Source organism: Artemia franciscana, chromosome 5 (genome assembly GCF_032884065.1).
Source record: "Artemia franciscana chromosome 5, ASM3288406v1, whole genome shotgun sequence".
NCBI classification, from domain to species: Eukaryota; Metazoa; Arthropoda; class Branchiopoda; order Anostraca; family Artemiidae; genus Artemia; species Artemia franciscana.
In genome coordinates this window covers 21,805,965-21,820,505 of record NC_088867.1, presented here as the reverse complement: position 1 = coordinate 21,820,505, position 14,541 = coordinate 21,805,965, and the positions used below count along the sequence as shown (strand labels likewise).

The 14,541-nt window shown below is 32.2% G+C and overlaps 1 protein-coding gene across 1 annotated transcript in view; it reads right to left on the bottom strand.

Annotated features, from left to right (window-relative positions):
- LOC136027112 (uncharacterized) overlaps nt 1-14,541 on the bottom strand; it is a 75,054-nt gene that overhangs the window by 1,350 nt on the left and 59,163 nt on the right. Inside the window, exons 11-13 of the mRNA XM_065704057.1 lie at nt 8,711-8,824; nt 3,384-3,556; nt 2,589-2,700 (exon numbers count right to left, since the gene is read on the bottom strand). Of these exons, the coding sequence (XP_065560129.1) occupies nt 2,589-2,700; nt 3,384-3,556; nt 8,711-8,824 (399 nt within the window). The remainder of the gene's footprint in view (nt 1-2,588; nt 2,701-3,383; nt 3,557-8,710; nt 8,825-14,541) is intronic.

The window sequence follows — 14,541 nt, the reverse complement described above, 5'->3', positions numbered from 1 at the left end:
TGAAATTTCATGCTCCTGAAGGTTCAAAGCCTCGAGTATAAGTAGGAGGAGCAATTTGTCAGTTGAAAAATCAGTTAGTACCGAGCATTTACAAATAAACATTCCAGTTTGATAGCTGTGAAGAAAGTCACGGATTTCTAATTGCATCGCACTAAATGATAGGTATTGTTACTGAAAAATTACAATAATAATCTGTTAACCAGGGGGAATGAGCTTTGCTCGATGATTGCTGTCATTTTAACAGTATTGTTTGAAATAAGATCATTGACGCTTTCCGGTCTAAAAAACCCTCTTGATAGGCCACGATATTTTTTAAATCCGTTTTATCGGTGAAAATTGAATTTTGAATAACTATTTTTCCCATAAACGGGCATCACAAAAACCCAGACGTCCAGAATTCTAATGGTTTAATTTTCTACGGTGAATAAAACAAGATAAAATTAAAGTTTGCAAAAGAGATGAAAAAAGCAGTCCTTTTTTACCAAAATACTTGGCCTCCTGGTACTAAATATATTAAGTAAGTATGTAAACAAAATCAAATTGAAAAAGTTACTGTTGTCTACCATTTACCTAGTAATCCGGAACTCAATTAAAATAAGCGTAAAGTGTCCTTACTCTAACCCATAATTTAACTGGATAACTTGACAACAACCATTTAAATATTTAATAGGAATACTCAAAAAGAAGTCCTTGTTGAAGGAGATAGTTAAACATTTTTGGTAACACTTCGCTTTATGGGGAAAAGGAGTGTGTGCACCTGTGTTGGCCTCGAGCGATTTGGTCTGGTCACAAGTTCTCAGTAGCAGTAGCAGTAATTTTCTGGGGACCCAGCACGGTTGGGTAAAGTTTCACGAGTTACCAGGACATGACATAACTCAAGGTGTATTCAAAGAACGATATACTGTACTAATACTTAGGATCGATGATTAATAGAATTTCGACAAATTATTCCAAATTTTGTAAGTTTTTTTTCTGTCTTTCAGCTTGGACGAAAGACCACTTTCGGTGGAATTTTTCTGCTTCCAATACTGTTTCAAAGTTCAATATAAGCCATAAGACATAGCTTAAGGCATGTGATAAATTCTAGGGTATGGTTCATGGATATTTGCCCCTCACCATCGTCTTACGCGATTTTTTTTGTTGACCGTGATTTTCTTTTGTGTAGTTATTATTACTCTGCTTTCCACATTTGTATGTGTGGGTTATAAATAAAAAATTAAATAAGCAACAAATAACTTATAAAATAGAAATGAGATTATATCTAACGGCTTTGCCAAATAACACTGAGATAAAATACCTACCTTGCTTAATAAAACTTGACAGTTTATATTTAAAATTTATTTTTAAGCTGAAGCATTTGGGGATAATTTTTTAAAATTGTCTTTTTAAGTTATTTGTAACTGATATTTTGCTATCAATGGAGCTCGTTTACAAAATAAAATTTGTATGTTTATATGGTGAAAATCTTTGATAGTGACGCGTCCTTTGTCGTAAAAACTTCAGATCGAAATGGCCAGAATCATTAAACCTTATTGAAAAACGAAATTTAGAGTTAACATTCCTTTACTTTCTAAATCAAGTTAAAAAAATTATCCTTTATAGTTTAACTGTTTTTAAATATTATTTGTATATAAATTTTTATTAGTTTATATACAAAAGTATAAAACTGTATATAAATATTTGCTATTTGTATATATATTTTAATTAATTTATATAAAAAAGCATAAAACTGTATATAAATATTTGTTATTTGTATATATATTTTAATTAATTTATATAAAAAAGCATAAAACTGTATATAAATATTTGTTATTTGTATATAAATTTTAATTAATTTATATAAAAAGTATAAAACTGTATATAAATATTTGTTACTTGTATATAAATTTTAATTAATTTATATAAAAAAGTAGAAAACTGTATATAAATATTTGTCATTTATATATAAATTTTAATTAATTTATATAAAAAAGTATAAAACTGTAGATAAATATTTGTTATTTGTATATAAACTTCCCAAAACTGTTTGCGTCAACCTATGCGTTTGAAGATGTTGAATGCACTTAAGCACATTTTGGTATAGACTACGTCCAAGTGGCTTCTCAAAAAAATGTTCAGTTGCTTTTTTTTATTTTCAGTATTACTAACTATTTAAAGAAATTATCTTAGGAGTGTATTAACAGCTTAGACCTAATGAAAAACCCGACTGAATTAATTTGTTTATTTAGATGATCTCTTTTTTTTTTTTTTTTTTTTTTTTTTTTTTTTTTTTTTTTTTTTTTTTTTTTTTTTTTTTTTTTTGTCATTTAAATTATCTTATTCAGACTAAAAAAAAAGACAATGATTTTTCAAGAGCAGCCCCCTTTCCTGTAAACTGACGTCTCTTGACCATTTTAAGTTTGTATTTTTTGTGCAACAAATTTGAATAAAATTTTGTGTCTTTACATATAAAATCAATTAGAGAGAGAAAAAAAACGAACAGACAGAAAAATAAAGAAGTGACAATAAAACACAGAAAAACAAATCAGAAAAGAAAAGCAAAGACAGAAAAAATAAAGCAGATGAGATAATAAAAAATAAGGTCTTACTCTTATTAGAGGATAGAGTGTGAATTTTTGAAAATGCTCCAGCATTTCCGCAATTATGTAGGGAGCGACTCGTCGAAATCGAAGCTTTTGATCAGCCATCACTTCTCCAATACTGAAAAATGTAAAAGATTACAATTGAACATTACTATTTTGTCTTCTTCTTTCAACATTATTCGGCTAATATAACACCAGAGTTTGGAGGGAGATCCAAATGATTGACAAACACGAACAGAAGAAATATGTACAAGAAAGCGATAAGTTATACATATCTTCACAACCAAAATACCATATCCAAGTGTTTGGATTGTGGTCGCTGCTTTAAAAATCGAGTAAACCAGGCAAATCTAATGTCAACATCAGAACATATAACTAATCATTCTCTCTTTCGTTATAGTGATTTGAGGTCCAACCATTTTTTTTGTAAAACTTACTGTGTGATATATAGTCATTGCAAAAGGGTGCTTACAGCAATCCACAGACAAATCCACTGAGAAACATTCAGCGTATCTACCTTAACTTTACCAGGCACCAAGGGCATCTACCCCATGCAAAATTTTATCAACAAAAGGTAAGAAAAACAAATCACAAAATAAATGCTAAAGGAAAAAATATTAGGCCGATAAAAATATTAGACTTATCAATGTTCAATTATTTTGAAATAAGTTATTGGAATTTAAATTGAACATGCTATTAAATCTTCACTGTCATCCTGCTTTCATCAAAATGCAGGAAATCAGCCAATGAGGATTTCTAAACTAAATAATTTCTAAGACTTGAGTATAAAAAAAAACTAACTTTCCAAGCTTTTCTGCACATATGATGCCTGACTTCAATTCAGTGTCTGTAAGATTCTTTCCTTGATGAAATCGGTAAATAGTGGCGGAGAGCAAGATACTAAAACATCGCAAAACAGAAGGCATTCGGTCTGCTGCAATTTCTTCATGTTTAGTCAAAAACCCATGCAGTATCTGAAAAACAAATATTGAGCAAATATTCAGCAGCGGTAGATTAAACAACACTGGAGAAATAAAAATTTTCAAATTATACAAATTCGCAACTTTATTATATATATATATATATATATATATATATATATATATATATACTAGCTGTTGGGGTGGCGCTTCGCGCCACCCCAACACCTAGTTGGTGGGGGCGCTTCGCGCCCCCCCCAAGCCCCGCCGCGCGCGTAAGTCATTACGCGCCATTGTAGTTGTGTCCCTATGTCCCACCTGTGAATATAGATATATATATATATATATATATATATATATATATATATATATATATATATATATATATATATATAAATATATATATATATATATATATATATATATATATATATATATATATATATATATATGTATGTTTTTAACTACGTAAAACTTGCGAATATACAACATTCTTTGCTGTCCCATTGTCTGTGCATATAAATAGATTGTCAGGTTTACCGACTCTTGAACATGCAACATATAATGGTCCATGGGAAAACAATCCGTATTCAGATCTATACCTCATGATTCTAATGATTGCCCTTGAGCTTTGTTGATGGTGATTGCTAATCGACCATTCCCTGAGTCGCCATCGTCATTTATATATCCCCCTGTGCACCCCGGCGTCCCCTTTGTAGTTTTGTCCCTGTGTCCCGGTCGTCGTCATTTATACTCCCTGTGTCCCGGTGCTTTGTTGATTGCTAATCGAACATTCCTTTTGTCCCGGTCGCTTTCTCTTTGAGTGTCGTCATTTATTTAGATTGTCAGGTTTACCGACTCTTGAACATGCAACATATAATTATCCATGGGAAAAACAATCCATATTGAGATCTATACCTCATGATTCTAATGATTGCCCTTGAGCTTTGTTGATGGTGATTGCTAATTGAACATTCCCTGTGTCCCGGTCGTCATTTATATTCCCAGTATCCCGGTCGTCATTTGTGTCCCAGTGTTCCCCTTTTAGTTTTTTTTTTATTGGTTTTGACCTTTTTTTAGGTTTTTTAGTTTTTTTCTTTTTTCTTTTTAGTTTTTTTTGAAGTTTTTATCTTTTTAGTTTTTTTATTTTTATTTATATTTTTTTAGTTTTCTTTTTCTCCTTTATTTTTCAGTTTTTTTCCTTTTTTTCTTTTTTTTTTCTTTTTTAGTTCTTTTAGTTTTTACCTTTTTTAGTTTTTTTTTAGTTTTTTAGATGAAAATTTTTTTTAGTTTTTTTCCTTTTTTTCTTTTTAGTTTTTTATTGTTTTTTACCTTTTTTTGGCTTTTTTAGTTTTTTTTCGTTTTTTCTTTTTACTTTTTTTTTTAGTTTTTATCTTTTTTATTTTTTTTTTTATTCTTAATTTTATTAGTTTTCTTTTTCTCTTTTATTTTTCAGTTTTTTCCTTTTTTTTAAGTTTTTTTTTTAGTTTTTAGTTTTTTTAGTTTTTTCAGTTTTTTAGTTTTTTAGCTTTTTTATTTTTTTTATTAGTTTTTAGTTTTTTTGTAGTTTTTGCCTTTTTTTAGTTATTTCAGTTTTTTTTTTAGTTTTTAGTTTTTTACCTTTTTTAGCCTAACCAGGATTTGAACCTGGGACCTTCATTCTCCGTTCTGACACCCTCTCTCACCGAGTGACTACTCCAGCATGTTCATTTTGGTGTTTTAAATGGTATATTATTAACCAAATTAATGTGTTTTACAATATACTAAGCATCGTCAAAGCAAAAATGATGGCAACTAATTTCATGACGTCAGCCGAAACATGACGTCACCTGATCCACGATCCACAGATCCACAGACAACTTATTTTTATATAGATAGATATATATAGATATATATATATATATATGAGTAACTATTGTAACTTTACTCACTTTTTTCTTGTTCGACAGATTTGTAATAATATAAACCTCTACCCTAGATTTAATTTATGGATACATAAAAGAGAAGTTCTGCCTGCCTTATTTGGTAAGACTCGCAACGTACAGAGAGAAATTACATGGTAGGGGAATGAGTCATGGAGTTAATTTCCGTATTATTACAGCCTTATTTCGTTGGTATGTCTTGGTTGTAATTACACCCATTGGACTATCAAGAGGCTTATTTAAAGAGCTGATAGGGTTGCGCGTTTAAGCTTTTGTAAATTTTACTCATATCTATTTACTGACAAGTTTTTAATTCATAAGAAAATATCCCCCTCTTTCTTCTTCTAGTTTTTTTCCAGGTTCTTTATTTTTTAGAACAATAATTGCAAAAAGACATCTTCAAACGTTCAATTACAACTGCACTTGGCTCCGATACTAAAGGAAAAAAATAACCTACAAAAACTACTTTTGTTTCACCTAGGCGGCTTCGCTACAATATTTTGCGATAAATTACGATATGTAGTCAAAGAGAGGATTACATATTCTTAAAACTCTAATCGTAGCCTGTCTTTACTTCTCCAATGAGGTATTATGTCTTTACAAGTGTAATGTATAAATACACATCCACCCAATTTATCATGTTCCTTTAAATTTTTATTTCCTTTTCTCTTTTGTTTTTCGGTACTTGTATGAAAAACCCCCTGTCACTCAAGTTGTTCATTCATTGACGCATTATAGAACTGATTTTTCTTGGTTAGTTTCTTTCGGCTTAGCGTGAGACAAAAAAAAAGAGAAGTGACAGAATCGATAGAATATGTATATAATTTGGGCTATATATTTGCATATTAGGGGATGGGGGGTGGTGGGTAAAGTATTTGGACAGTGTAAAGTTTGGAAACAATTCCTACTAAATAATATGCAGAATAATTGTACCTAACATATTAGGTACACAGACCTGCTATTTTCAAGTTGTCCCCACCCCCCACCCCCTCCTCCAAATGTGCGGATATATAGTCTAAATGTGTTTCTAAAGCATTGTATTTTGATATTAATTTGGTATATTTCATTTGGATTGAGCATCAAAGAAACATATTAGAAGAATATTACGTAGGGGGTATATCATACAAGTACCGTTTTTCTTTAATTGTGGTCTAAACTGTATTTCTTGTTTGTTTTGTATCGATGTCATACTAAACAAGAGTATCAAGTTTTTGAAGAGTACCAAGGTTTTCTACGATCGTTTCTACATTTAATAGCAATAGAACAACATTCTATTTCAATGTGTTGTGTTGAAACACAGGCGAAGTAACCGAAGAAAACAACGTGCTGAATTGCATTGAATGGGTTCAACAAATCTAAACTGGTCAATTCATTCAATTGCCTTCAGACGGCAGATTATAAATGCATCTCCCACACTTTGAAGAATCAATAGGAACTTTCACTATTCCTAAAGGTATACTTAATCACTCGATAGGTTCTTAGACTGCAAGGCCTTTTTATATTTACAAATAAAATTAAAATATACAGACATACTATTAAGAGGAAAAGCTCATAATCAAGACAGTGAAACAAACGAAAATTCCTGAATGTTTTGAGTTGACGTCCGGAAACTTTGTCAAAGGAGGAAACGAAAGAAAAACTAGACTGAATAGCTAAAACATACAGAAATAGAATATATTAAACCTTATTTATTCGTTGATAAAGGCTTCGGGACATGAAGCCAAAATATTCAGGGCGTTTTTAGTATATTTTTCGCCATCTTGGTTAAACATTTTGCCTGTCACGTACATATCTATGAATTTTTTCTTTATCAGCTCAACTCTTAAAATAAAGTACTAAATTCAGGCTAATGCTTCAAGATGTTACATTTTAGCGTTGATTATAATGTAAAGTGGTAATTCGTCATCATCGAGTAAAAACTAGTCATTCCACATGGCAAATATCCAGGGTCTCTACGTGTGGGGGGAGATTTTCCATGGAGGTGGGACCAAATTTTCTTGTATTATTTAAAAAAGAAAAACAGAAAAAAAACAAGCTCTTTCAACTGAATGTAAGGAGCAACATTGAAACTTAAAACCAACAGAAATTATTACTTATATGAAGGGAGTTGACCCCTCTTCAACACCTAACTCTTTATGCTGAAGCTTAAATTGTGTGCTGATTTTTTTAATAAAGACTCCTGAAATAAAAGGGTCGTTTAATTAGAACAACAAGAAGTTTTTCTTCAGTACTAAAGCAATAGCGTGAAGGGCGAGTTATTTAGGAGAGCTTGACCCCCCTCATAAACATAATAACTTATGTTCGTTTTAAGTTTAATGTTGGTCCTTACTTTCAGTTATAAAAAACTTTTTTTTTTATTCAATCGGTTTTAAGACTGTGCACTGTTTTTCTGTGGTTATTAAACATTGTAAAACTGAACAAAAGTGGTTATTTCTTTTAACTATTTGAAATTCCTTCCATTATTTATAGTTTCAAAATTAATTTTCAAATAGAACTCATATATATTATAAGTTGAAAATAACACAAAAACTAGTATGTCAAGGGATTCGATGCGCGATGACAACTTTAGAAATTGTTTCTTAATGCATAGTTCATTTTTGGTTATACAAGAGTGCATATGTCCTTGCATATTTTTCATGGCATTAAATATCCAAAATATAATACATCAAAATAAAAAAAAAAAAAATTGAAAAGATTTTTGAAACAGAAGCTGGAACTTCTGTTTTGGAATCAGGATTTATGGTGACGTTTCCAAAAAAATTTATAAAAGATGGGGTGATTTTGCTTAATTTTTAGAAGAGATTAAATTCTATCAGTATTCAAAGTTGTTTGATTTCTTAAAAGCTTGGTTTCGAAGCTATGGCATTTTACTTAGGCAAAATTTAGGGAACTTACCAAACCAGAACTTCACAGCAGAGTAATTCACAAAAGCAATTTTAGTTCTAAAAATTTTTTGAGCAAGTAACCCTTACCAATCAGGAGCTATAGATGGTTGATTGCGAGAACGGTTGAAAGCTATGAAAGCAATGGTGTTCCTCCGTAACACAATGAACTGACGAAACGTTCACTGTCTTACGGCTTAAGTTATAAACTTTATATTTTCCTCCGTTTCCCCAAACATAGTCATTTTGTGATTTTCCTACCTAGTTTTCCTCGTTATTCTTCTACTTTTAGTTTTATCTTTATCAGTTATTTATTATTCACTTCTTTTATATACACAATTAGTTTTTCTTAGTCAAAGAGCAAAACCATAAAATCACAAAACAGACCAAGAGCCAATACTTACTTTGAATGAAGGTAGAAAGATTGAGAAAAATTCAGGGACGGTGTCACATATCTTGAATGGTGCTCTTATTATAGCCTCCAAACATAGACTTAGCTCAAAGGGGCATAAAAAAACCTAAAAGATTAGCAAGATCATAAAGCAATCTGGGATAAAATTGCCTAAAACACAAGGTGGGTATTAATGCAGAAAGAAAAGAAAAACAGCTAGTGCATTAGAAATAAAGCATCACTTTACCTTTTTACAAAAAAATTTGTCACTTGACGAAAAAAAAGAAAAAAAGACCCCGTGGTTTATGTTGTGAGCATAAAATTTGCCTTGAAGCAATCATAACTTCTTGCTCATCTAGTTACTGAAAATGTATTGCTTCAGAGCCCCTCTCCTAATTGATTTAATATACAATCTACTATATGGGCTATTTAAACCTGTAAGACCCCCTGTACTATAACGCTACCTAATCTAAGACAAATATATTGATTAAAATTTATGTTTCCCAAGTTTAAACAACATATTACTAGTTTTGATGACAAAGTAAGCCTGGAAGTAATATAATAGACTATAGACTCCATAGAAGGAAAAATCTTTATAGAATAAAAGTATTTCAATATTTTCATTCTTTTAAGCTTTTTAGATATGATCTTTGTGTTTTTTACAAGGGATCACCCTACTCAGATATGGTGTTTACGCCTTTCATATGTTATGAAATACACGATTCGACAACAAAGAAAGTTACACCAAGTAGACAAGATACTTATACCACCTTGGTTCCGCAATTCAATTCAACAGCCAGAACTATAATAGCTGTTGCACTTTTTCTTAGAGAATGATCTAAGCTCGCTTAAAAACTAAGCAACCTTCCTTTTTTAACAATTTTCATACAATTTGCAGCAAATTCCTCAAACTAAAATAAAGTAAAGCAAATTTAAGAAATGCAATAAGGTCGCGATAGATGGATGAAGTTAAATAGTAAAATATAGTATAGTATAGTATAGATAAACAGATAAATTTATCCACACGAAAGCCCTATTCGGCCATGATGACACGAAAAAAACAAGCAAAAAAAAAAAAAAAAAAATACAACAAACGTCAACTGAAAAAACAATAAAAGTAATTATTCAGAAAATCATCACGATACCTCATACCTACCCAGACAAACATTCCAATATTATTTATATCTAATAATAACTTATATATCAAAATTTCTAAAATCCCTACCTCTCCCGGGCGTATTTGCCTCAATTCCTTACATTCCCCTAAAAAGTGATGCAAACACTCATCCATCTCTTCACACATAGGGCAAGTGTAAGGACCATTCCTCAGTCCAGCCATCCCTAAATATTTCCTCCGTTTTCCAAGAGGCATAAATTCCCCCATACATATATTACCCAATTTAAATCTTCCAGACTTAATCACATTTTTAGGTAAATTCCTTGGCCCCAGTTCTCCTTGACCTCCACTTATTGCCCCAGCTACGGTGAGGCGGCCTTCCCAGCATGTCAAATCTGAATTTCCTGAGACTCTAACCTAGTAGCAACTAGCCTAGATACAGTCCCTACCATCCCTCCTATCTCCTTTCCTTCATTCCAACAATTACCAAGCCCTGCACGATCTAATATATCCTTCATCTGATTTGGCCACGAATCCTTCCTCCTATCTTGAAGCGTCGGTAAAAAAAAAAAATATTTGAGGCAAAAAATACCCGCGGGGTCATAGGCACAAAAAACACAAATAAAATTAACAACATACAAATACAATTAAAGAATTCAATTTAAACCTTTGATGAAAAAGATTAAAGTACAGAAAACCATTCAACAACACTAATACAAACAAACAAAGTTATCAAATAACACACTTACGGCGGGTTATACCCCACAAATAAACCATGACAGATTCTTAATAATGATAAAACACCCATTTCCAAAACAAATACTTCTACCCAAAGCTCATCCCCCCCATCCACTTCAAAAATGTTCTTTCTCAAAACCTTAACGCATCATACTTCCCCAGAAAATGCAATAAATTTTCCTCAGCTATGGAATAATAACCAAATTCCTGTTGTATGTGGAAGGAAAGAACTGTAGGAGTACAGAAAATTACGATATTAAAAACTTGCACAAGAATCGTAAACCTTAACAAAAAGGTAAACATTAATTTTAACCTATGAACTGCTCCTTAAGCAAGACTTTTCATAGCTTTGGTGATAAAACTTCACTCAAAAAACAATATTTAGTTTCTCCCTAACGCTTCCAAGAATTGAAATTTGAAAAAAAAAAAAAAAAAAAAAAAAAAAAAAAAAAAAAAAAAAAACATGTGCTATCATATTCTCTTCATAAGTCTACGTGATGGGGAATGCATAGGAAAAGAAAAAATACAAATGACAAAAACCTAAAACAAAAAAGAATGACGAATTTCCGCCCGCTACTCATTACCCACCATTAGCCAAGCCAGAACGAGGACCTACGCAGAGTAAATGTTACCAAAATACTTTTCCAATATGACCAAGATATATCCACCTCATGGGAGGGGAGGGGCAAAAAAATAAAAAGGAAAGTCAAAATGATTTTGCTTTTTTTTTTCTGAGGGTACTAAACGAGCGACACTCTTTTAGCTGATTCAGAAAGCATATTAGAGAAAGCATGACTAGCAGATATAGAGTTGGAGTCCGATCTGACTGACAGAGCGAATGGAAATAGAAATATTGCCTGAATTGCGATATTGATATTATTGATTAGATTGATAGTTGATTGATTAGAGACAAGAGAGGAACGAGCTCTAAGGGTGCCGGTAATGTTGCTATGCAGTTGAAATAAACTGAAAAACACAGATGAGAGATGATAAAGCAACTTCAAAACAAGTTAAGTAGCAGAAACGTTTCCTTTAAAATAATATTCCTTGTGTCATTAAGTATCCTGAAGAGTGGTTTCAAATAGGAAGAAAAGCTCGGCGTCCATACAGTAGACTAATAAGAGACGTAAGACTGAATTAAACAGTTAAACAGAACTTCTAGAATGCATCTTGGTGTCTAAACTTCCTAAGAATTCCAAGACTCCTCGATATCTTCATTTTGCTTAGAGTAACATGATGTATGAATGAGATATTTTCGTCAAGAATGTAGTAACAAACACTAATCACCCAAAAATCAATTAAGAGCCACTAATTCCAAAAAGGCTAATTTATCCAGTCTTTTTTTTTTAAGTAAAATGCACACACACACACACACACAAATACACATCACTACGGAGGGGGGGGGACTGAAGAAGCGGTTATTTTCCCGATATTAGCAAAATTAAATTGCACACTTCTTGAACTTTCAGTTCATTCTGAACAACGAAACCATAAATCATCAATTTGGAGAGAAAACATTATATCACAATTCCCTCCAAAATTTGAGTTCCCAACATTATACTATAAATCTGTAAGACCATTAAACAACTTTTAGACATATGTTTGATGGCAATGATAATTTCCAGTAAAAGCTGGAGATATTAAGGGAAAGTAAATTAAGGTGTATTTGGTTCACAGTTCTTCTGAAAAGACTAATTGATTTCCCTAGCACTGAAGCAACGAAATTCAATTACTTTAAGGTAAATATAAAATTTCAGCTACGCAGGGTATCGGACTGAAAACATCAAAAGAGGGGTTTGGTGCTTTTTAACAATGACCGCTACTACAGTAGCGATTATAGAAACCCATATCTAAAGACTTTAACAGAGTCTACCTGTTTTTGAACTTACACCTTTAGTCTGACGGTTGAAACACAAAAAAATAAAAATAATAATAAAAATAAAAAAATAAATAAAACTCCGTCCCCCCAAAAAAAGGTCAGTTACTTAGTTACTTACAGTGGTCAACGATCTTATTAGCAAGCAGTCAACTATGGTAACAAGCATAAAATGACGATAGCAAAAGCGCAAAGACATATAATTAAGGTTTAAATTCGAATACTTTGACATAAACAACTAGGACTCTTTAATTTTTTCACTCAAGACTTCGAGCTCTACGAGTTCAGACCTGGACTAAGATTCAACTGTACATCTTTTGCTGTAAAAATAGAGCATAGATGGAATGACGCTTTTTTTATATCAGTCCAAAGAAACATATAAGTGTTTGAATATAAAGCAATTTCTTGGGGTGGGTGGGGGTTACTCAATACAGACTGCGATAAAAGAGGTACGGTGTGAGTGCAAACATTTACGGGAAGACAAACTACAATTATTATGGGTTTTATTTAAAAGTAGTAAATACGCAATGCATTGAATAGCAACATGAACATTCAATAGTTCACAAGAAGTGTTAGCAATGAACTTCTGTAAACAAATTATCACATCTCAACATATTTCCAAACTTTTACCAGTTCCTTTAGTGTGATTTCGGATTTGTATCGCAAATATTGGCTTTCAGATCTTCATTTGTATATGGGTTATTACGGCACACTTTACCCTAAACTACCCTTCCCCCCCCCCCAATGAAAATCACTGAAAGAGAGACTTGGCAATCTGGGATATCCTAAACCATGGAAACTGTACGTTCCTTTCCAAAATTCCGATGGAAATATGACATAAAACCATGCAGAGTGGCGGCACCACCTAACTGAAAAAAAAACACTCTTATTTTTCTCCATAGTTGTGTTACGAATATGAGGGGCATTCAGTGAGCAAAGAATTATTTATTTAACCAATTCCAAACTCTGGCTACTTTACAACACAATTCCTGGAAACATTTACATGTCATTTAATTTCATTTAAATGTCACGTAAATGTAATTTACGCGACATTTAATTGTCATGAGTTCTAATTCATGTGCGCCTTTGGTACATAATTCTTTGGATTGTTCTCAAAGCTCTTTTTGTACCTGATTATTAACTTCTTCGTTGAGTCAAAATATTTCTGGGTAGAGTCTGTTTAAGCAGTCCAAACTGAAAGTCTGATTGGGAAGAAGTAATGGAAGTCTGATGGATGACAGTATGGAGGATTTAGAGGGATCTCCGAGTCCAATTTTTGGCCTGTTTCATGATTTAGCAGAGCCATTTGCGGGTACACGTTGGCGAGAAGAAAAATAACTCCATTAGTCAAAAGTCCATGAAGTTTTATCCCAAATGGCAGGTTTAAGTCATGCTTACAGTATACTGAAAAGTAACAAAAGCTCACCTACTGTGACCATCTTGAAAATCAAAAATCCATCCACAACCAATAATGCAGTCATATACTCTCAAAACAAATCTTCACAGACCCTTGACTATGGTTTTAACCTTTCTTCAAGACAATGTGGGCACACATGTGACACTGCTAATTCAAGCAACAAGTCACAAAGAGGGGTGGGAGACACTTCCAAATCACTCATAATACCCTGACCTTGCCCATCAGACTTTAATTTGTATGGACGCCTTCAAGAGGATATACACAAAAAATTTTCTTGACCCAATGAAAAAGCTAAAAATCAGACATTAAAGCTGCTTTGGGATCAACCCAATAAAATGCACAAATGTTGCTGGGGACTGCATTGAAAAGTGGCCTAATTTTTGAAGTGATTAAATAAATCAAATCTGAGCTACAGCGGTCTTGTTACTTAATGAATATCCCTTGTAATGACAACTATTCCATTACATAAATCTTAGCTTTCTACGATTCTATTAAACACCATGATTTTTTTGTTCTACAATCGGATAGGGTGAAACTGCACACCAAACACCTATTTTAGGTCATGCAGAGTCCTCTAGGAGCTCGTTGAGATTGCTCATTGACCAAGAATGAGCTTTTTAAAGTTCGTTTCTCATAGATAAAATCACAAAACTATAGAGAAAATCACACCAAATGAACAGAAAAAAAGTTTTCAGA